A 24,578-nucleotide genomic window follows, 5' to 3' on the forward strand; every position below is an offset into this window, starting at 1 on the left:
AAACCTGCCTTTAAAACCTGTCCTAAACCGTGTTCCCGATCGTTTAATCAGGAATTTTCTTTCGTGGATTTTATTCGACCAAAAATTTAGCATGTATTTTCAAAACCTGCCTGTCGAATTCTCGTTGGAAGATTGGCGCTATAGTTACCACTCGCAGATCGATAATTTATCACACACTTTCGATTCACCATCTGTAAAATTAGAATGCATCTAAAATGAAAGTTTATCGCGCGATTAAAATATTAATTAACGGTTTGTCGATTATCAGATTTTCTAAATATTTTGCATATGCGAAAGAAATTAAGTGCCAATATCGAAAATTATTTCCATTGAAAAATGTCTACGAAATCGAAACGTACGTCGAACGTAATTTTAATGAATACTAAACTATTAAATAATAAATTATTAAGTCTGATGAATGCTTCAGATACATATATACGTATATTTTGAAAAAGAATCGAACATTGACACGCTTCGGTGAATACTACTTTCGTTGAGGAGTTGTACCTATATGCATAGAATCAAAGTACATTTAGCAGGAAATTTTAACATCGTCTCTTAAATTCTCACTAAAAGACCGATAAAATAACAGCTATTTGCAATGTATATTATTCCGATAATATTTCAGGTATTGGAGAAGTAAATTAAGTAGGTAGCGATAATTTTCATTGCAAATAATTTTCATTAACGGGTGTTTACAAAGAGAAAAAGTTCGTTCTAGGAAAGTTAGACAACATTTAGCACGAACAATTTTACCGGTTAACCTTTTACCAGAGTCTACTTCCACTTTATTCGTCCTCTTAGCACAGCCGATTGCTCGTAAATCAACTTTTACCAACATCTTCGCATATTCACCGATCACCTATAGCTAGAATAAGAATTAAATATGACCGCTCAAGGCCGCTCTCCCCACCGCTATTTCAATCCACAACTATCCTTACTTTCACGGTTTTATCAAAAGCCTGAATTTTCTCCCAAACAGACATCGCAAATGCATCGTCTTCGATCTTTATTTACTTTAATATTTTATAATATCCAATAATTATTAATATCCATATTTCATTCGCAATTTATGGTAACGCTTTACATTTTGCAAAACCAAATTTGCAAACGGGGATGCCGGTGCAAGTAGGAAATCGTTGATTTATCATTGAGCACGTAACAAGCGTGCTGTGCAATCTGTTGATCTGGAAGCGATCGTTTCTCGTTCTGTTGTAAATGTTCGTGCATCGAGGCATAGAAAGTGACGCTTTCTCCATTCATCTTCAAAGAATTTTTAACCCTCGAACGGTATGGTTCGATCGTAGGTGGACAGAACCATTCGGATTACGTTACTTCATCTTCTATCGAGACGAATTTCTTTCTTTTTTAATAATAGTTGCAACGATATAGCAGCTAGAATATAAGCACAGCCTCTACATTTTCGATAAGATCAAGGATTACCATAAAAGATCAGAAAAAATAGGAATAACCCGAATTATGTAATTAATTGTCGAATCCATCGACCTTTCGTTAATCATCCGTCAGGGTGAGCCCAAGACCGATTCGAATGTTAATAACGGTGTTTCGTTACTATAAATAAATGCACGCGTGAGCAGCAGAAGGTGAACGTAAAATACCTTCGCAAAATAATGCTGATGTCGGCGGCGTCGCGTTCGGTCTGACGATGTGCAGAATGCAAATTACGAGGCAGTTACTTCGTGAAATTCTTTTTTGTGAAAGATTTTTGGTTTTCAGTATCGTAAAGTAGATTAATAGATATATAATGTCTACAGAGTACTGGATGAGGATCGATTAACTTTTAGAACGTTTTATTGAATTTTGTAAAATTTATACAAAAATAAAACTAGATACATGCAATCGTTACACGAACTTTTGAATTTGTAGGATTCGTTGAAAGTTATGTAGTCAGATATTTCGTTTATAATCTTTAATTTTATATTTTGCGCGATCTTTTACACACGATATAAACTGCAAGTAATATTTGTTTCTCTTTTTTATCAACGACTAATAGATCATTGCGAGTGCCGTGTAAGAAAAGATTGGAAACGAAAGTAGTATACGGAAATTTCACTCTAGAAAGCGTAAGTTTATGGATACCTCGACCACCAGATGATCGGACGATCTTCCTACGATAAAAATCTCAAAAACTCGATGACAAAATGTCGACAAATCCGCCATTTGTCGCTTCTCTTCGCGTGTTACGCTTATACAAAGAATTGTTTTTGATTAATTGGAAAAATAAAGGGGGACGAGAACGTATATTTGAAAAATATCAGGAAAATTCAAACTTTCTCTGTCTTTGCTATACGTGTAATCGAACGTGCGACAGTAAAACACGAACGAATCTCGTTCTATTCGCTCTCATCCATCCTCGTTCTTACGTGAAGTTCATTACGAAGTCGAAGTCCGTCTCGGAATTCCGTTCAACTCTCTCGAGAGTCTCGATCGTCCGGAACGATCTCGTTTACGTAACGATCTAACGGATTCCGTGTGGCATACGCAGACAATTGCACCGAATCGCCCATCAAAATGGAAATGTATACCCTTGGCGAAACGTTCTGACCAGCCGAAGGAAAACACTGACTCTCGAATTTTTACCGAAGAATCGAGATTTACCGGCGGAATCGACCGATCGGTGTCGTTGCCTGTGAGAATCGAACGGTCATGACGACGATGACGGTTTGATGAATCTGCTTATTGATTTGGAGGGCAATGGCCTTCGAGGATGTGAAATGGTAATAGCTTCGGAGAGATCGGAAGAGCAAGAGTGAGAAAGCAGGCTGCAACAGCCTGACAAATTGATATGGAAACTAGGAATGACTAGGAATGACTAGGAATGACGATAGTTTTCGACGAAGATAATTAGTACGAGTGACTTTTCGAAGAAAATCGTTTAAATGCATTTTTCCTTCGAATTGGGACAGAATCTCCATCGATTTCTAAAATGGCCTTGAACACGCTTTTAACATTTTATGCTACATATCTATCGATATATATGTGTATGTGTATGGATTTGGCTATATTTTTGCAATATCGTATTACGTGTAGTATCCGTGTGGATGATGTATGGAGCGTGAAGGAAGCGGAACATCGTAATCCCGTAGGGAAAGGAATAAATATTATTACTACGTATCTATTGCGAGACGACGTGTTCATCGTTGAGGATTGTAAAATCAAAATATCCATTAACTCTGTGAAATCTGAAAGGTGCTTTGTTATACCAAATATTCAGCCAAGATTGAATTCTTTATGCAAAGATAAACAAAAGCACATTTACCTCGTCAACTTGTTTTGGTTCCATCTTAATAAGCGACAGTAAGTAGTAACGTTATTTTATGTACCTTCTTACGTATCGACATAACTGGGACCGCGTAAAATTTCCACGAATAAAATGAGATCGCAAAAGGAGAAAGTTTAAGAAGCGCTGCTTTAGAGGATGTAGGATATTTAGAACGTTTAGCTTCCTTTTAGGTTCGAGTTTTTAACATTTTCACGATTACAAGTATTTTGGCGGATTTATCGAATCTGACAAAATTCTTCCGAGAAACACCGTGTCCTGATTTTCTCAATCGATCGTCGTCATGGAGTCCTTGACCAGTGGCGAAATCTCGAGGTCGAATCAAGATCTATGGAGAATACGTTTCTATGAAATTCAAAGAACCTCGTACCAGGCGCTACGAACCCAAGAATTTGGAAAATATTTTAGAATTCTGTCAGTGGCTGATTTGAATCGTACAACGAATTCGTATTGTTTTAAGCGGGACGATCGAACGGTGAACGGAAAAGACTAGAGACGAAGGAAGGGCACGATGTACAAAATGAACGAAATATCCCAAGAAAAGATAGAAGACGAAAGTCCTAAAAATGGGAAAGATCGTGAAACACTGAGGGAAAGACTGAAAAAAAAGGAAATATCCTAAAACAAGAAAGATAGAACAGAAACTCTGGAGAAAGAAGAATAAAGCAAAGGAAAAGAAAACGAAGAAGAAAGGTGAACAGTATATATCGTATATGTACTAAGAGAGGGAATTACGATAAAAAAATGTTCATTAACAACCTCGACTAAACTTAGTACATAGAAAAAATGAAAATGTGGACAGGGTGTGCTGGACGAACGACGACGATACCGCGGAGGACGACTGGAAAGTACGGTAGACCAAGGGGGAGTATGTCTCGTGGTGAAAGAGAAAGGCTATGGGAAAGGATGTATAGCAGAACGAGTGGCAGTCGACGTCTCTCTTCACAGTGCATCAGCATAGTGACCTTTCGTCGTTACGAAACGCTTAGTCCTGGGAGGTTAGGCATTAGACCGACGCCGATACCGATTCCGCTATATCGTTTAACTTGCGAAACACGAAGCCTCTTTTTCTTCGCAATTTACTCGTAATTACTTAAATTCGATTCTTCTGCCACGTAACGCTTCGTCTCGCGCTTAACACACATCCTGGAATTCGAATCCTAATCGAAATCACTTAACGATGAGTCAATGATAGCATCGCGTCGCTATAAGCGTGACTGCACTTCTTTTATTACCCTTTTTTACACTCGAAATAACGAATAACGAAATTGCAGTGTCGTACAAAGATGGGAAAAAATGTTGTCTTACGAAATGGATGGCGAGCGATAAAACGGCAAAAGCGATGAAACGAATCAGGTGTATTAGATATTATTAATTAGGTGTAACGAAATTTGTACTGTACGGATTACATGGACACTGTGACGACGTGTGATGATACTAACATCTTCTAAAAGAAAAGATGATAAATCTGTATTTGTTGATTCTTTGAAACAACGAACATTCTTCAACGTCGCGAATATCATTTCGGTCACTAAAATCCATCGCTTTTATGATCTTCTATTGGTCTGATATTTACATCGTCCGAATCGTAACTATATTTGAAAGAACTGTCGATATCGTCGCTTGGGCGATCGCACAAAGTGTGTATATATTTAGAGGAAATTTCTTCTTCGCTCAAAAATGCACGATACGTCGCTAGTTTTAAAAGTTTAGCAGTACCAAATCGAGTACCAAACAACGTACAGGAGATCGGAAAAAGACCTACCGTGACAAATGGCGAACGACGAAGATTGCAACGTTTTACGATAAAATGTACAAATTTGGAGCTACGACAACCTGACCGTTGACGTACGGTGATTTTAAAGACGTTTTAACGAAAGTCGTCCCCGACCGCGAAATATGTATATATTTACTGAAAATAACTGAAAATATCCAAAGTCAATAAAATAATGAAATTATTCAATCGCAAATCCAAGCTTAACCTCGCAAGCCCATAATCGAACCGCTCTAACGAAGGTTATCTGAAATTCCGACCGAGGATATCCACAACCGATTAAAAAGTTCAAGTCCAACAACTTCGTAAACCAACGGACAATCTCTAACGAATCTTCGATCCCTCCGTTATTGGCCGTGCGTTTTCGACGTGTTCATCGGCGTTTATCGCCAGAAGCGAAGATATTACGAAACGGCTAGCAGCAGGTAGGTATCCAGGTATCCACACATCGAGGAAGATCGAAAAATTCCTACGAGTTCCTAACGGTTCCGTGTACAGTACATATAGCCAGCTCGTTAACGCGTATCGCGTCCACAACATAACGTCGAATATTAGATAACAGAATGATGGTGTTCCACGTGATTCTTCGACGTGGACTGGTCAACGATAATAACGGGTTAATAAAGATTAGATGCCGCGATACGGACACGGCGGTGAGGACAAAACGGGGCAAAAACGTCCCCGGATGTTCTACTTGTTTCTGGTAATCGTATCCCAGACCGGTGCAATTCCGTTATGCAACGTCGCATCGCATCGTATCGGGGAGGATGTGACGATCGTCGGCGACGTTTTTGATTTCCATGCAATATACCGTAAGACGTATGAAAAGCCACGGAAACGCGGCTCGAACATCGGTACGCGAAATCCCGGAGCAAACGCGAGAACCGGTAATGCGGTGCACGCATGGATGACTCGGCGCATCCTGTCCCATCTAACTCGATTACGCTTCCGCGAAATTTTCATATACAGATAGCGGATTTTACCTACCTGGTTGACCTATTAAGGCCCAACGTTGCGTCGCAAAGAAAGATTTCTTCCTTCGAGATACCGGTTTCCAAGGCTTTGAGCTTCTACACTTTCGAGTCTTCGTATTCTCGTATCTTCGCAGGTTTCTAAATTTTATAATTTTCCAACTTTCTAATTCGTAATTGAATCGTACATTTTCAAATACGCAGATTTTCAAGTTTTTAAAACTTGAAGTTTTTAAGCTCCTTTTCACCTTTCAAGTATTCGCATCTCCAGATGTCTAAATGTTCGAATTTTTCGACTTTCCGATTTCAAATCTTCCAAACCTTCGTGTTTTCGTATCTTTCTATTTGCGAATCGTCTAACTTACAAGTGGATCGTTCACCTTCGAACGTTTAGGTTCTCAGAGTTTCTCATATTTTCGGATTTTTTCATTTTTGCCTAATTTCATTCACTCTGCCTAACTCGTAATAGGTTGCGCGAAGCGTATACGTATATAGGCGTTACAAGTGTGACAAAATTTCTGTTCATCCGTATACTTAACTCTCCTGTCAATGTACGACTCTATAAAATTCGATCGCGTCTTTGGACCTGTCCTCGAGTATCCAATTTTTAGCAAACGTTACAACTCGAATTATCGCAACTCGATTGCAGCTGAAATTCCAAGAAAATGCTTGAGAATTCCAGGATCTTATTGGAGTAATTTGAAAAGGAAAAAAAGGAAATTGTGCTGTTTTTGCATACAGAAACGATTTACGAAGATCAGCTGAGCGTGCGAGCACGAAGATTACTTTAAAATGGAGTAGCAAGGTTATGCAACGTAATGCGATAATTGCAGTCAATAACGTGGTTCCGTTATATAATTCCGCATCCTTCGTGTGCCTCGTAACGACAGAAATTTCATGTGCACGATCATCTGTTGATTTATCTCGTTACAATCGCCGGAAATTGATAATTGCTGTATAATTGAAACCCCCTTAAACTTCTTTGCATTCGTTATGTTAATCACTCCAGAATGATGCAATCTCTAAAATTGCTGTTTACGAACTCTCGTGAAACAAAACTAAACTGGACTCTCTTCAAAATCCATCGCGACACCTAATGAATACAAAATTACCGAATAATATTTATAGAATTATTATAAATTCCACTAGAATTATATTTCATATTCGTAAAAAGGAACGGACTTTTCTATAAATATTCGCAATTTGACGTTCCATGTTCTTCCATGTACGTACAATCGATAAGTAAAGTTTAAATTAGGTTTCAGCTCTTAAACGTTACGTACGAAAGATGTTAAGCTCGACGATTAGAAGCAGAACATAGTTTGTCCTAACCCAGAGAGGGAAGACCATGAAAAAATAAATAACAATTCTATGATCTAGAATACATAGCTCGATTTTATAAATTAGAATAGTCGTGCAAAATACGTCTCGTTGTAACAAAAAATACATAAGAGGTGTTTGCAGATGTTCGAATACTTTCGCGAGCCTCTATAACACGAGTGATAGATTTGTTCATTAGCATGCAACGTTAGAACGTTGTCTCGATGTAGGATTAATTTCTAAAGAAGAATTTGTTCGGTTTACTTGAAACTTTCACGTTACACCCCGTATTGGACTCGATCCCATCGCTACTTAGTCACGAACGATGTCTAGGACGAGTGTTCGAGCTGTTCCAAAGTCGAATCACGCGCGATTCTTGGACTCGTCGAAGGCAGCTGGCCAGACGGATTTCTCGTTGCTTTGCCAGAGCATCTCTGGACGCTCGCGTTACGCAACTCGGCCTGATATTCGCGACGAACGCCGTAAAAAGCTTCGCAGAACAATCTTACTCATCTTCTGCTTTCGCAACGAATGATCATCAAAGACGTTTCAAAGACGTTTACGGTGTCACGAAGACGGATGGCCACCTAATTTTGGTGAATACTAACGATCATGCACGAGTTTCTCTGATCGAATCGATTGAAAATGGGAAGAAAAAATTGCGCGAGAAATGGTTGTACGACGAACGAATCGATTTGTCTTTCCAGCACCTCGTTGAAGCTGAGAAACACCTGCGAGCAATGACTTGGACTTCCTTCTACGAAAGAATTCCCATTTTCGGAGCGAATTGATTGTTTGGGATATTCCGGTGATACAATATACTGTTTGAGAAGGTATCGGGGTTAAGGGTTAACTTAATTTTATAACGTACAATAATAATTTATTTCTTTGTACATTAGGCCCATAGTCTATTGCGAGAAGTTTGTTGGGTTCTTATTTCTAATGTTTTACGCTGTATCGTATTGAGTTGCTTTTTTATTTGAATATATTTATAAAATAAATTTTCTGAAATATTTTGGGATATTTCTGTGAGCCATTGTATATTTCAGAAGAAATAATTCTTACTAACTACGATAACTAAATAGGTAGGAAATAATGATTAGATTGTGATATGCTGTATATGTAGCGTATATATATACCACAACAAATTAACTAAAACTACAAACTAAAAAATATTACGAAGGTTGCTAACACTCGTATAAACGAGAACAAATTTTTAACTTTCTGTTATCGGTCACTGTATCTCGCAATTAAAATTGGGCTTTCGTGCTTATTGCGATCCAAGGAGTCGGCATGGTTGAAACAATATTATATATTAAAAACTTAAATAATAAACAATCAAAACTCGTTACGCTTTTCCACGACGATGGAAAATCTAAGAATTCTACGACGCAAGAGCGTACGTAAATTGTTCCAGAAGATAATAACGAAACGTTAGACAAAGATTACAAAGGAGCTTTGTAAAAGGTTATCAGAATACAGGCTGGTTAGTGAATAGCTTTCGGTGAATGGCAAAATCACTGGAACGAGCGATCTTTTAACTTTAAACAGCAACGAAGAATACAAAGACGAAAGAACATTGAAATGCACCGGCACGTTTCGAGTTCTCTGTTCTTCGCGTGGCCCATTAAGGTGCGTTTAGACCAAGCGAATGCTCCTTCTGCCTGCACGTTTAGTAAAATTACGCAACATAACACGACAAAAGCTGTCCAGTGTGAATGCCTTGTCTTGGACCGAACATCGATGCACAAATATCCAACGTCCACCAATCCAGTTTTGTGAAACTTGAGATTCTATATGCGACAAATAATTCTTGACTGTTCCCCCATGTGGTATAAAAATCACGTTTATATCTACTTTATCGATTTTTTCAAAATAATATTGTCGTTTATCGTATCTGTTTGGTGTATTGTACAGGGTGTCCCGCGTGACACGACTCGTTACTTTTCTGCCATTTGCGATCGTGCGACAAAAAATGTTTTGCAAACGACGATAAAAAGGTATTCCAAAAATACTTAGTTTTTATGACGGAACCAAGATCAGCTTTCCATGAGATCGTAGAGGTCTTTCCGAGAAATTCAAAAAGCACATCGCACGATACTTTTATCAACTCGATAATAGGTTTACAGCAGCGGAAATAATAACGTTTCATCACTCGATAGATTTCAGAATTGCTGATATTTCGATAAGAGAGAATTACTACGGCGTGTGCAATTGTATGTACATTTAGGTACTCTGATAATATCAATTTACTCAATCTTACTCTGCGAAAGAACAAAATGTCACATCGCGGAAAGCGATACAAAGTTTAAACAAGTGTTAGGAAAAATGTATCGTAAAGCTGGCACCGAGTTAATAAAAGGATTATATAACGTGCTTTTCGAATTGGTCGTAAATTCCCCTATAATCTGTTGAAAACATATCGTTCTATTTACGTCATATATACGTTTTTATCTTATATTATCTATCTATGTTAAAAAAGAAAGTATTTTCAGAACCTTTTTATTGCCATCTATAAAACGATCGTCCTGTTAAACTCCTAAAAAGGCACGTTTCGCAACCAATTTTATAATAGCATTGACAAAGATAAATACAACGTAAAAGGTATTTATTTCATCGTTTGAAACCATTGAAATTTGTAAACCTCTTTTGTCAATACGTGTTTGTGCAATAGATGAGTCGTCGGCAGAATCTATTCTCTCTTATGGTAGTTGTAGTAATTAATTTACACGCGTGCTGGGACAAAGAAACGTTGAAAATCGTCAATCTCTGCGAACGTTCGCTCGCTTCCGTTTCACGAAGAAACTCTTTTAGCGTAAATGAGTTTGGCCTTGATGTTCCCCGTATTTCTCGCCCGTTTGATCTAAATGCACATTTATACAACGTGTTCCACCAAAAACGGAACATTTCGTTGCCCCTTTTGTCGTAGACAAGACGCGAAAGAATAAAGGACGGTCGAGCGAAACTCGAATGCTTTGGAGAGACGCGGAGGTAATTAGACAGAGGTGCCATTTTTCTACCTTATGTTCAGGATAATCGATGTTTCTTCATATATGAAATTAATTGCCTCTGTAGTGTCGCGAAAATTGATTTAACGTCTAGTTTCAGCTTGCGGTTCAGGAGGGTCAATTATATCATTTGTTTGGAAATCTTGGAAATTGCATGAAATTACCATCTCAGTCTTCGAGAAACAAAATTAGCCAAACTTCCTTTCCTAAATAACAATTAGATCGTGGATGCTTGGCAAATTCAGAGTTTTTAAATGCAACTCGCAATTCGAACTAGCGATTTATCAGCTTTTTATTGCTCCTATTTGGGAATTGCTCTAATGGTTCAATATTTTAAAAGATAAATAGTAGAATTTCGTTCTCTATAAAAGAATTTCGGCGATATTATACAAATATTCTGTAACAGAAAGGTACGAAAAATATCTAAAAGAATTTTCGAGAAACCACATTTCGAAGAATTGTTCATTTAGCAATAGCAATCTGAACATGCGTGTTTCCACGTTGCTTATTTAACGACGGCACAAATATATCGCAATCTAATGTTCCGCATTAGCGTTATCTTTCTTATTCGTCGTTTTTCCGATCTGGTGTATCGCTAAACAGCCGTTAGCTGGAAGAACAAGAAAGAGAGTCTAAAAATATTAGAAGTAGTACGGTCGCTGCGAAGATGTACAACCAGGAAACGTTGTACCGCGTTGCTTTCTCCGAAAGACCTTTCCTCGACGCGTGAAAGCGACGACTGCCCTTACGATTCCTCTCTCGCCTCTCTCGATTCCGATCATCGAGATCCGACATCGACGCGATAGCAAGAAATATCATATTTCTATTATGGATCGAGTAAAGCAAAAGAGGTTGGTAGATGGAAGGAATCGAAATCGAAATTGAATACAGAATCGTTCGATCGACATATTAAATTTGGGTTAGAGCTTTTCCGAGGTGGCAAAGTGACGATTGTCGAATGTTATCGTGGATGCGATTTCAGAAGAACGATATTTCTGCTATCGCTGGTTTATTAGTGGGTATTCGACAAATTTATTGTTCTTATCGTACATCTGTAAATATATTTTCATAAGCGGTGAATTCTTTTCATTCTGTCGATAAAGTATCGCTTTTCCGATGAAACAAAAATATTCTTTTAGTCGTTTATTTTCTTAAATAACGTTTAATCTTTGACTGCTGCAAATTGTAACGATATCAACGATCCAAAGTCCAATTCCAAAATATTTGCGACACTGTATCTTCATGCACTTTTTTCCCGCTTAAGAATTCAGTAAAGAATCGAATGAAAAATTATTTCAGCTGGTCTGTGCACCTTTACCTTTACTTATCGCTATACGTCTTCCTCGTGAATACGCGAAATAACGTCAAGAATCGATGATCCACGAGTGTAAACACCGATTTAAATTCCAAAATTATTCTTAAAGAAGAATTTTCGTGTAACAACGATAAGAGCAACTTTTATGAATTTCTTTTACACTGACTGCTGGTTAGACGGAATTGGCCGTTTCTGGGATGAATAAATAGCGTTGAAGTACAAATGTGATTCTCTCATTTCGATTCTTTCGATACTGACCATTGTTGGCACGCGGTGTGGCATTCGTCACAGTCGTCAGAATGCAAAAGTTAGGAAATTTTCTCAATGATAGTTTACGCTGGCATTGAAACTATTTTTGAAAAAAAAAACATGGAAAATTGGAAAGTTGCAGCGTTTAGAAGAAAAATTTGCTTTCTTCCACGGATAAATCGAGTTTATATCCTTTAAAAAGATATACAAATAAATAATCGAAAGAAAATTTCGCAATAAAGTGAACGTGCTTCGTTCAAAATCGACCGATCGATTTGTTTTTCGGCTATCGTGCACGTCGGTTTAAAAAGTTGATAAACAACAAGAAGGATTCAACTAAAAAAGATCACGCTTGTACTTCGAAGACAAATTTACACGCCATGAAAGTATAGTCACATATAACTAGTAATTAGCCTAAAAAGATTCATAAGAATCGTCTTGCTTTTACTGTTGTTACACCAAGATCTTCCCTTAATAAAATCGTTCTCAGCCCAAACAGTAAAATACGAAGGAAAAGCTTCGTTTTCAATTAAGAACGTAAGAGCGTGCGATGTTGTGTAATTTCTCGGCGATGCTATCGTCACGCGCATCTTTGTTATCCTCTGGTCGCAAGAAAAGAAACACGGGTTCTTCGACACGATCAACAAACCGACGAGAATGTCGATGAAAATTTTGATGCAGACAACTCGTAAGACGCTTACCGTGAATCGCGTATCGCGTTGTAAACGATATTTTTCCACTTTCTAGGCCGTGTTCGAACGAGGATTCTCGTGACTCCTGGAGATCCCAGCGGAGCACGTACAACGTTCTCGTCTGTCTCCGCGAGATGCTGGGGCAATGCCCTGTCAAGGTTGTGAATGTTCGCGCGTATCGACGAACTTCCTTAAACCACGACCGTCATTTTTGTTCACGGCGTTTCCCTTCGTTAAGGTTGCTTTATAAACCCGTTCTGTTACGTTCCAGCGAGAGTGGGACAGTTCCGTTTACATTATAAATAGATCATAACGTTGTTACGTGCAGTCGAACGAGATCAAACGTCGTTGCGCTAATTACACAATAGATATGCCTATATTTAAACTGGAGGATTCGAATGGAATTTAAAATGAAACGTGAAACATACGGTGGCTACAAAAGGCATCGGCGCACGCTCTTATTTTCCAACGAAGCGTCTTTTTACCAGATTCCACGCATTTTATTTGCATAGTATCTCTGTAGTCACGCGAAAGTAGTAACTAAATAACACGATATTTTATTTTTCACCCAATTATCGTTCTTCTAGGAAAGACATCTTCGATTTGAACAGAATATGGACAACAAACATCGGCTTAAAACGTTACAAATTCTTTTTCCTTGCTACGATCAGAAAAAGATCGAAATATAAAGATTCGACGATGCTGGTAGGATCGATCGATTACAATGCAAATGTTGTGATAAATACAACGTTGTGCCTATACTTTTCGTAGCCTCCGTATCGTCCATTCTTTGAATACTTTCAACTTCGAATCTAACTAATCGTTCCTCCTTTTCAGGCATATCAAAGGTAGTTTTATTGCACGTGTCTTGTGTGGTCTGCGTTTATGAATATTAAATTCATCAAGTAGTACGAAATGACAAAATTATACCGCTACAAGTACGCTAGCGAACGTGATAAAAATTCATTTGCATAACTCGAAGGTCGACGATATCCACGCGTTCATCCGGCACGCGCGATGAAAGTGACGGAAGTCACGGACGCGGATGGCGCGTTTTCGCGAGTTTCCGCGGCAGGAATCGCGCCACGTTCTCCGATCGATCGAGGATGCCAGGCTGTATACCGTGAAAGCGCGAAACCAGCCAGTAAATGTCGTTAAACGTGCTGTTTGATTCGCGGCACGATCTGTCCTCGATCGGTATGCGAGCGCCGAAGATCAGACTCGATACTTCGATATCGAAAACGAGTCATACGCTGAAAACAAACTCGATTCGAAGATAATCTCTATCCTCCCGTGCCTTCTGCTTCGTTGCGAATTATCGTGTATTTGGTTGTGCGCATTCCCGAGAATAAGATCGGATTTTTGGTCAGTCGAAGAGGAAGCGGAAGATCAAATTCGAGTCGCTAAAAAGCCAAACTGATCAACGCGATTATCGCGACTTTTATCGCGCGAACGTGAATTTACGAAAAAGATCCAAACAAGAAATACGTATTATTCTCATAAATTGATTTATAACAAAGAAAAGTAGCACGCGTGATTCTAGATTTCAAGGAACATTTTCAAAAATAATATTTGTGACTGTCGTCCTTTCGTGCCTCTTAATTTATGACTCAAACGATACTAAATTCGATACTAAATACTAAGAATAAAAAAAAATATAGAGATAATAGAACTATGCTGATGATAGCTATATATCGATAGATACGTATAAAGATGGATTCGTACTGATGGACGAACGGATTCCGACTCAAAGTACCAGTTGAACACCATAGTTAACAACCTGCACTGCCAATCTATCTTAATAGCATGAGAATTATTCCGTCGTTTCGAGGCGAGTGTCTCCGAATGTTGGCAGTTGACCAACTGGCCGCTCGAAAAGTCTCATTGCGAATGGCCATTAATTCGACTAGCTCGTGCGAAGGATTTTCTGCGAGTCGCGTGACAGCCGTTTCGCAAATCCTACTTATTTATGCTGTAATATAGGCTTTAAGAAACTAAGAAAAAGAGAAGAGGAAAGACGAGGAAAGAAGGAAGAGAACAATAAGGGAGGAAATGATGGGTAGTTATTGAACGATCGACGTTCGTTTAACAAACTGTTCCACGATTCGAACGATAAGGAAGAGAGGAACGATGAAAGGACGAGAGGGAGAAGGACGAAGGAGAAGAAGGAAAAGGGAAAAGAAGAGATACGGAGCTATTGATACTGATTGATCCATGATTTGTACCTATACGAGGGAGAAGACGAGGATGAAGATCGAAGAAAGGAAAGGAGAAAAAAGGAAAAGGAAAGGGAAGACGCGGAGCTGTTGAAAGATTGACATGCTGTTACCGAGCATAATTTATATTCTAGGAAGAAGACGATGAAAATCAAGAAGGAAATAGGAAAAAGAAGAACGAGGGAACGCCAAGTTATTGAACGATTGACATTCGTTTACCGAGCTCCCCCGTAATTTAAATTATAAGAAGACGAAGGCAAGATACAAGGCGAAAAGGAAAGAATAAATATGGAATGGACCATAATTTAGATTGCAAAGAGAAGAAGAAGAAGAAGAGGAAGAAAAAGAAGAGGAGAGGAAAGTGTAGAGAAGAAAAATGAAAGAAGAGGCGCAAGGTTGTTGAACGATTGTTATTCGAGTCGTGAGCTGGCCCATAATTTAGATTATAATTTAACGGGTGCCTGCAACGCGCGGATGACGATCGGCCAACCATTTTATGCAGACGACATGCGTCAAACGTCGACAAGATGGCTCACGCCGGTGGAACGTCCCTCGTCAATATCCATAAGTCAAAGGACATCCGTCTTTGCGTACACACGCGGAATAATTTACAAGGATCCGTGATAACCAGCCGAAGGAATCGTTGCCGGACAACGTGCGCGAGGTAATAATGCACGGGAACGAGATGACGCTGTTTCCTTTCGATGAAGCGATAATAAGGCGCAACGAAGGCTGCCTTGTATTTATTAATGGATTGCACGGTAGCGTACACTACTAGAATAGGAAAAATGTAGAGAAAGAAAATGTAGGGAAAAATAGGGATACAAAAGATGATAGTGTAGTATTCGGATAAGTAATCGATAGCATATACCGTTGACGACGAAAATAAGTGGAAAGGTAAGGTAGAAATAGGTATGGTCGAAGTTTCGTTAACTACGATTTAACGGCTTAACTACATAAAAGAGTAAGTATTAATTTCAATTTGTTTGCTACATATTTTACGTACAATAGGGATATATAATAAACAAAACTGAAGCATATAACACCGGTATTAGCTCGATCGAACTTCATCTTCCACTATCTGCTCCTTTATTTTTGTGCCCGACTGCATAAACGAGTATTGTAATTACCGAATATACTTGATACTTATCGGCCGCTTGTATTACAGGGAAAACTAGGTTGTATCGTGTTTTGAAAATTTCTATACAGATTTAGTACAATTTTATCGAAGCTTAGATTTAGAGTTAAACAAAGTCCCGTTATTTATGGTCGACAGTGTACTTAAATATAATTGGTGGAAAATAGAGCGAAATAACGAAGATCGAAGAGGATCGAAGCGAAACAACGCGAGTTGAGGCTATTAGAAGAAAGATGGTATTTCGCTTACAATTAAGCAAAGTTGAAATTCCTCTCTCGAGGCATTTGCTTTTTCCTGTTTTCTTTTTTTTGTTTTAGTTATATCACTCTTGTGTCACGCACGCAATCGTACAACCTTCGGTTACGAATTTTTTACTTCTACATCAACCTTGAGTTAAAAGACGAGCGTACGTAACAACAGTTAGTCCAACGTTTTGTTGCACATTAATACCATCTTAATCTACGATGCTAGTTTATGGAGCGGTAAGATATGATTGGATCATAATGGAAAATGGAAAGAATAAATAGTTCCTGTTGCAAATAGAAATTTTTTATCTATCCAACCATCTAATCGCGGAATAAAAATTGCGTAAAATTTACGTCCTCTTCTATATTTTTATTCTTATGCTACAATATTGCATTTTTTTGTATCTTTAGTCGATAGTTTGACGTGTTATTCGTCTAATAATTAGTAGCATAGATTCGCCACGAGTGAGACTGCTAAATTTTAATAGAAATTAGAAACGTTTGTATTTCAAGATTGAAAAATGAATTTCTCCTTCTTGCGTGAATTTAAGGAAACGAAAGGAGTTCGTGTCCTTTTATTGCGATTTTATTAAAGCAAAAAGATAGCTGTTTGAAACTGTTCAGACTCGTTAAACACGCGTCGCAAGATTCCCTCATTCCGATAGCGCGGTTCTTTCAATTTAGATTCGTGACTGGCATCTTTATAATATTTCTAGTATGTACGTACAATATACGCGGACATCTTGTACCTCGTCCGACATCCATTAACGATGGTTTTTACCATCCGTTGGGGATAAAGAGGTATTAATTCGTTTTAACGAAACGTTCCAAAGATCTTAGTATCGACAGTCGTCTCAGTAAATTCACCGTGTAACATGTAAAAATTACATATCGACGTTTAAAACCGTAGTACGATGGATGACTCCGAATAAAAACAAATAACAGAAAACAAAGGTTAAAGCATAAATTCAATATTTTTTATAACTTTAAAATAATCGATTTTATGTTATTTAGAAACGACATTTTATATTCTACCCATGGTTCGGTTTCGGTTCAGTTTAGTTTCAGTTCGATTTCGGTCATAGAGATACAAAGATAGAGTACGCGAGTCATATGTTACCGTGTAACTGAATGCGACATGGGCATAGAAAGAGAACGCTGCATAGAGACCCCTTCTGTTCTGGTCTAATCCGCTAACGCATGCACACTGGCGCCGCTCATTGATCGGTGTTACGCTTACATATTTACTGTACGAACGTGCATGCGTCATCAGACAAGGACACAAGGGGCCTCTATGTAGAGTTCAACCTTCTATTCCTATAGAATCGCTTTTCAGTCCACTCACACGCTCTATCTTTATATGTATCCCTATAGTTTCGGTTTGATTTCGGTTAGATCGCAAAACCGTGTACAATATAAAGTAGAATATTCACCAATGGGTGAGTATTAACCGAGTGGGTAAAACAGATTTCTACCTAGATTTCGTTTCTTTAGTTGTATTCATAAGAATAAATTGCATGAAATTTGGCATGAAATCGCATAAATATCCGTAGTCTAATTATATTTAATATCTAGCCCATAATCGTTAAAATAGACAGCCTCTCTACCCCGATAAATATATAATTAAATTAATTGTTAAAAGTATGTATATTTGTGAATATTTGCAAAGAAAAAGAAATGTTAAATCGATCGTTTTGGTAGGTTTGGTAATACTAGTGTAACGTAATCGTCTCTCTTCGAAATTTGTTTTATTCGAGTCACACGTTGAACGATCAAGAAACACATTCCCTTTCATGGTAAAAGCACAAAGTATGCGGGTAACGAGATCCATTGAGGACAATAGAAAAAGACGAGTCGCGGATCTAAATTGGTTTCGACAATCGTCGACCAGTTTGCTCAACGACGAGACGACGAAAAGAGTTGCAGCAACCAGCCCGGGATGAACAGAGCTAACCGGTGAAGAAACGAACTTAAAGACGAATGCAGATTGAAGATCGTTTCTGTGTCGCAACAATTGACGCTTTTCAAACGACAATTTCTCAATCAAATCGTCATTGAATAGCTTAAAATACGACGATTTGAACATTCAACAAGTGCATGCGACGTTTCGACGCTTAAACGTTTGAAAGATTCAGAATCCTTGAAATTTTTAATTTAAATACTCGAATTTTTGGTTCTTTAAATTTATAGACATATTTGCATTTTAGAGTATCGGAGCTTTTCAATTATAGCATATTTCGATACTCGATTGCTTTACCTATAAATTTGAGATTTTTTAATTTCAAAGTTCTTGGATCTCTAAATTTCTAAATTTTCAGACTTTCAAGCTACCAACTTTTCGAATCTGTCGATTCTTCGACTTTTTAGAACTGAATTCCAATTGTAAGTGATTGGTAAATAAAAAAAAAATTCACTGAAAGAAGAGTTTAGAAATGAAAAAGGATCGAAGGATTAGTCGAGATCGAGATACCAACTCCGCCTTAATTCCAGCCCGGAACCCACAATTTTCATTGCCGACGACGCTTGTTATTTCACGATTTTGCAAACAAATTTGCGGTCGTACAACATTGCGTGATTTAACCACGAATTCATTCGATATTTTTTTTCCATGGATTTTTATCTCTTTATTACTTATATTACTATCATGCTGTAAATTTAAAAAATGGAATAAACGATAGGCTATTAAAATATTAAAATACACAATAAAATTCGCATTATTCCTGTTCAATAAAAGACTTTATGGTTTGAAACAAATGTTCCATTCCAAATTATAAAAATTTCGCTTTCGAGAAATATCGATGTAAAAATTAATATTAAGCAAGAACAGTTGCACACGCGTCAAAACGAAATATACCGAGGCTATACAATATGTTTATACATATGTGTAGGTATAAAATTATAATATATCACACGATAACGTTTTTATGCGGCGAATTACTGTTTTATTTATTGATTTTGAACTCACCGCATCGTCGTCTTGAAACTGCTCTGACAGGTTTCATAGTAAAAAATGTCCAAAAGAGGTTCGTTTCTTCTTCACACGCGCATACACACACACACACGAGCGCGCGCGCGCATGTACACTTCCTTCTCGATAGGCTGCTTACAAGTGACGCCTCACATTTCGTAAGCCTATTTTCAAAAAAATGATATTACATGTCTTTAAAACTCGCTCTTGTAATCTATGTAATCGGTAATTTTGACAATTAACATTATATATATATTAGATGTTATTAGATATTAGATACAATACACAGAAAAGAGAACAGACAAAAAAATGATACATTTTTTTAATATACCTGTAGTAAAATACCGAAAGAAATAAAGTTGTAATAAGGCACTCGGAACAAATATAAATATTGAAATTTCTACGATAAATAAAATGTTACACAAATCCTACAAATATTCCCCAAATTTATGTAATAAATAGCAATCGAATCCCATGAAACGACTTGAATTAGCAAACACATATTGAACTATTACTAACCTAAATCTTACGTTTCCACATTTCTCTGTATGCATTTATTTCTAGCATCGTGTATGTGCTCATATGTATACAAACTGCATGAATGTATCTGCTACACACGTGTAAGCACTTTGGTTAACTAACTTGAGTCACTTGAATGTCACTACGTTCTGTATGCTTTACACAGTATATGTATACAAATTAGGTTAGAATGTACAAAAAAAGTACTGCGTATACAATTCGCTATACAAAACTTTCAAACATCGTATAACCCGAATATTTCGTGATTAATTCTACCTTCAATTTGCGCCGACTTCCTTGAAGCACATCAAACTGGCGGGTTCGAAGCTTATTTATGACGTCATCGAGCATTGGTCGATAAAAATTCAACATTTACCACAAACAGCACCGTCTGTCGCATTACTGACTGTCGATGCTTACAACGGCTGAACTTCTCGTACAATCGCAGATGTCACTGTTTAACGATGAACCTGCCTAACGTGAGAAAGTGTATATAGGGCTTTCATTACAAATTTTACTATGAGCAGGCGATAAATAGAAAACGCTTGAGAATCATTTTAGTCGTATAATTCTCCAGAATTTTCCGCGACCACTGATTCAAATTATTTTTGTAATCTTAACGTTGCAAAAAACCACTTCCACCAATTCTATACTAGAATTTTATGTACGTTAACAGATATACCGGATGTGACAGGCAGCGTAACGATCTTTAAGGTTAAGTGACATTACGCTTTTTTTTATATTCCGACTTTTTTTTTTATATCGCTAAACTATTCGAAACAATGCCAACGCCAAACTCTATCAGCGTAGCTGTGATATGTTCTAGCAATATGAATAGAAGCATGGAAGCTCATGCCTTCTTGAGGTAATTAGTCTTAATTGCAATCGAACTATGAATTATATAAAATATTGAATAGACGAATTCTTACTTTATTGTTCTTTTTCAGTAAAAAAGGTTTCAATGTTAAATCCTTTGGAACTGGCGATAAAGTTAAGCTTCCTGGAAATGCACCTGATCGTCCAAACATTTATGACTTTGGAACTTCGTACGATGAAATCTACAATGACCTTTTATCTAAAGACAAGCAATAGTATCCTTTTTATCAAATAAATGAATGAATTTTTTTTCTTCTTTTCACAAAATCTGTACGAGAAGTCCATTGACTTCGAGGCAAAATAGATATCTTTTCATTTTTATTTCTTCCGCATTATTATCTCTGATAAGTACCATAAAGTTTATGAAATAACTGAAACTAAAATTCCTTAACTATAACATTAGCTATACACAAAATGGTTTATTGCACATGTTAGATAGAAACCGTAGAATAAAACCGAAACCAGAACGATTTCAGTTATCCAAGGACAAATTTGACATTTTAATCACATGCGAAGAACGTGTTTATGATCAAGTAATCGAATGTATGGAATCTAGAACTCAGGAAGATAGTCAACCAGTACATTTGATTAATATTGATATTCAGGATAATCATGAAGAAGCTACAGTTGGATCGTTCCTCATTTGTGAATTAGTCACTGTGGTAATTTCAGAATTCATTAAAATTTATGCATTTGTATATATTTAAGTCCTCCTGTAATTATTTCTCTAACTAAAAAATTGTTTTTTTCCAGCTGGCCAATAGTGAAGATTTAGATAACGATATAGATGAACTACTTCACGAATTTGAATCAAAATTTGCAAGAACGATCTTACACACGGTACTTTTTTATTAAGAAGCCTGTTGTATATCAACAACTTGGTGTTCATCAACGATTTAGCTTATAAAAGCAGACTAAATTATATATACTATAAATGTAGCACCACATTATCTGAATCAGATTATGTGAAGCGAATTCCGTTTTTACGTAACAACTAAGAATTCGATTCGCGCTTGCTGTTTAATGAGATATTGCTTTCCACGGAAATCGTTCTAGAAATCTGCTGTTACATTCATACTGTATCTCTAATCCGTGACAAAATATGCAAAAGCAAGATTATAGGATTCGTTCAGGTTTCGAAACGCCAGTATCAGAACGATTAGAAAAGATTAAAAAGCAAAGAATACAAATTATAAAATATTTTAATTTTATAATATATACGCATATAAGTACAACAGCAAGCTATTCTTATATGTGTATGTATGCCGTTATTAGAATGTATTTGTAGTACATAGAATCAATATGAGTCTCTGATATGCTTATAAATTCAGAGATTTGTATATTATAAAATATGATCCGCTGTTATATAGCGAAAAGGCCTTCAATTCTCATAATACAATATAAATATTCGTAAAATCAATGTTGATCGAGATGAGCGTACAATCTTCTTGTTTTTTCGCGTTTCTTTTTATTTGAGTGTTTATTAATCTTTTTCCACGGTTTCCCTTCAAGCAACAAACTCTGTGTAGAACCTGTCATCGATCCTGCATCCCTAAAAAAATAATTACAATAATTACCAAAGTATTCGAAACGAAATTCGTATACACGCTCCATTACTTATTATTATATATGAACAATTATTGTCAATAATTATACAAAAATGACTTTATCAATTAATAAATATACAATAATGTTACATACTTTGAATTAATTCTACGTAAACCGTGCATTTTTCCAATTACTCCTTTTACATGTACATTCGAAGTATTATCTTGAAAAAATACTTTATCTAAATCTTCAGACGTAGTTTTGCTCCCTTTATTCACGCGCACTGTTCTAGGTGGAAAATGCTTATTTTTCGAAATTATTCTTCTTCGCGGAGGAAATGTATGAAACGTTTTTTGTTCTGCTGTAGTGGGTGCAACGCAATACAACAATTTACCGTTTACAAAATCTTTCAGAAGATATCGCGCCGCACGTGGATTATCTGGTTGTCCATTCTGTGTCATAAAACCTCTATTATCTAAATAAAAGTATAAAATAAATTATTAAACTTATACAAATTATCATGCATTACTATCATGCTTAATACATAATTACATACAGGCATAAGCATTTAAAATTTCTTCTGCAGTTGGAGGACGATCAGCATCTTCTCCTTCTAATGGTGGAGGTATCATAATTCCATAAAGATCTTCTATAATGTGCCTTGGTATTAAAGTACCCAGTAATGTAATTGGAGGTACATGATCCCTCATTTGATCAATTGGCAATATACCATTTAATATCATTTCTGATTTTGTACAAACGAAACTAGGCATTACTAATCCAGGACAATCACAAAGAAGTAGATCCTTATCCAAGAATAGTGTTTGAAAATGCTTTGTTTTACCCGGTGTTGCAGACACGGATACCTTTTTGTCCATTAATAGGGCATTTATTGTGGAACTTTTACCTACATTTGGATAACCTACCAAACCAATTGTTGTGATTCCTTTTGTATATGTCTCACCCTTATAAATCATTTTGAAAAATGATACTAATTGATCTCTGGTTAATAATTCTGATGAATTCTTCACCTTTGTATTATCTTCTATATCTTTTTCACTTAATTTCTCTATTACATCATTCAATTCATTTAAATTACATTCATTAGATTGCTTAGAACTTACTTCCTCATTTTCAGTTATGGTATTATTACTACCATCATCTGCACTTTCATATTCGCTTTCTGAAGCAAATTCTGAAGTATACAAAGATCCATCACTATCATCATCCTCCACTTCACTCCCTTGTTCATCTTCACAATCTTCTTCCTCAATTATATCTTTTATCTTTTGTTTTTCAGCTGCCAATGTCGCGGAAAAGAATGCAACTCTCAAATTAATATCTGTAAAATATTTTGCCCATGCTTGTCTTTGTTCCTCTGTTAAAAAGTCTGCTTTATTAATTAGTATCAGATTCATTTTTTTAAAATCTACTTCTTTAACATATGCTTCTAGGTCCTCACAACGAAAGAGCAGTGGATTTCTTGCGTCAACTATCTGTACAATAACATCACTACGCTCAACTACTCTCCACAATTGTCTCCAAAATTCCAAATTCTTTTCATAAGGAGTTAACATCAATTCTTCGACTTCTTGCAACATAGCAAGAGAACGTCTCCACTCTAAAAATTCTTCTCTCTCTTTGCTTTGCAATTCGTGAGCTGTAGTTGAACTATTCCATTTTGGCCTTCTAGGTATTTTCAGAAGGGCTTTATTCTTTTTTTGCATCTCCAGTACCTTTGCTTTTTCATCTTTCGAGAGTAATCCGATTCCATTTTTTGGATTAACGAATTTAATGTTTAATTTTTCTGCATGAAACTCGGTTCCTGCTAACTCTGCAGTAGAGAGAAATTCTTGAAAAGAATTTTCTTCCGTGACGGATTGAAGATTGAGACGTCCCCAGTCGTAGCCATCGTTTAATTCGGCAGTGTGAAGCTAATTAAAAATGCAATGTCAAAATATCGAATATTTATAGTTTAATTCATTTTAGTATGTACCAAAACAAATAGGTTATGAAAAGGTTATGAAATAGGTTATTATTACGTTACCATAGATAAATCAACATCTTTTTTATTTCTCGATGAACCGAAACGGCCCCTAATCAAAGCCTTTCCTAAATTGTTGCCTTCTACTTTTCCTTTTTTACCCATTGCGTTTGATTTTATACGATTTCAAGAAATAACAGCCAAACCACAGCCAAATCACAGCCAAATCACAGCCATCGAACGTTATCTCACAAAGGATATAACCTAACAAACACGAAGATGGTACCCCGCTAGGGGTAGCCACCCACATGTCCTACTGGACAAATTGTAAAATTTAAATAAGTAAATAAAAAAAAAATCGAACGTTAGAAGTAACGTGATGGCAGCATGAACGGAACATTAAAGAAATAGACGTAACGTATATTAACTAATTAAGTTATAAGAATCATTGCAA

At 36.8% G+C, this 24,578-nt stretch overlaps 3 protein-coding genes across 3 annotated transcripts in view; 1 reads left to right on the top strand and 2 right to left on the bottom strand.

Annotated features, from left to right (window-relative positions):
• The window catches only part of LOC117210490, a 66,122-nt gene extending 46,864 nt beyond the window's left edge, over positions 1-19,258 (bottom strand). Inside the window, exon 1 of the mRNA XM_033453567.1 lies at positions 19,195-19,258. The gene's annotated coding sequence lies outside the window, so the exon portion shown is untranslated. The remainder of the gene's footprint in view (positions 1-19,194) is intronic.
• A 910-nt stretch (positions 19,259-20,168) lies between these two features.
• LOC117210495 (RNA polymerase II subunit A C-terminal domain phosphatase SSU72) lies at positions 20,169-21,979 on the top strand. Its single transcript, XM_033453577.1, has 4 exons — positions 20,169-20,581; positions 20,664-20,807; positions 20,996-21,254; positions 21,346-21,979. Exons 1-4 carry the CDS (start codon positions 20,499-20,501, stop codon positions 21,445-21,447), a joined length of 588 nt encoding a protein of 195 aa, XP_033309468.1. The 5' UTR covers positions 20,169-20,498; the 3' UTR covers positions 21,448-21,979.
• On the bottom strand, positions 21,777-24,377 carry LOC117210489 (large subunit GTPase 1 homolog). The gene is made up of 4 exons (XM_033453565.1): positions 24,188-24,377; positions 22,697-24,074; positions 22,294-22,615; positions 21,777-22,144 (listed from the first exon to the last, which is right to left on the bottom strand). Exons 1-4 carry the CDS (start codon positions 24,287-24,289, stop codon positions 22,009-22,011), a joined length of 1,938 nt encoding a protein of 645 aa, XP_033309456.1. The 5' UTR covers positions 24,290-24,377; the 3' UTR covers positions 21,777-22,008.
• Positions 24,378-24,578: the final 201 nt, after the last annotated feature.

This window comes from Bombus bifarius, unplaced genomic scaffold (genome assembly GCF_011952205.1).
Source record: "Bombus bifarius isolate JDL3187 unplaced genomic scaffold, Bbif_JDL3187 scf7180000008206, whole genome shotgun sequence".
In the NCBI taxonomy this organism is placed as follows: domain Eukaryota; kingdom Metazoa; phylum Arthropoda; class Insecta; order Hymenoptera; family Apidae; genus Bombus; species Bombus bifarius.

Bases quoted from the DNA above. Each gene is read 5' to 3' on its own strand.
- LOC117210495 (XM_033453577.1), top strand. From the start codon at position 20,499: ATGCCAACGCCAAACTCTATCAGCGTAGCTGTGATATGTTCTAGCAAT. The intron at 20,582-20,663 runs GTAATTAGTCTT...GTTCTTTTTCAG, and splicing joins GAAGCTCATGCCTTCTTGAG to TAAAAAAGGTTTCAATGTTA. The intron at 21,255-21,345 runs GTAATTTCAGAA...GTTTTTTTCCAG, and splicing joins TTTGTGAATTAGTCACTGTG to CTGGCCAATAGTGAAGATTT.
- LOC117210489 (XM_033453565.1), bottom strand. From the start codon at position 24,289: ATGGGTAAAAAAGGAAAAGTAGAAGGCAACAATTTAGGAAAGGCTTTG. The intron at 22,616-22,696 runs GTATGTAATTAT...ACTTTTATTTAG, and splicing joins AATTTTAAATGCTTATGCCT to ATAATAGAGGTTTTATGACA. The intron at 22,145-22,293 runs GTATGTAACATT...TTATTTTTTTAG, and splicing joins TTACGTAGAATTAATTCAAA to GGATGCAGGATCGATGACAG.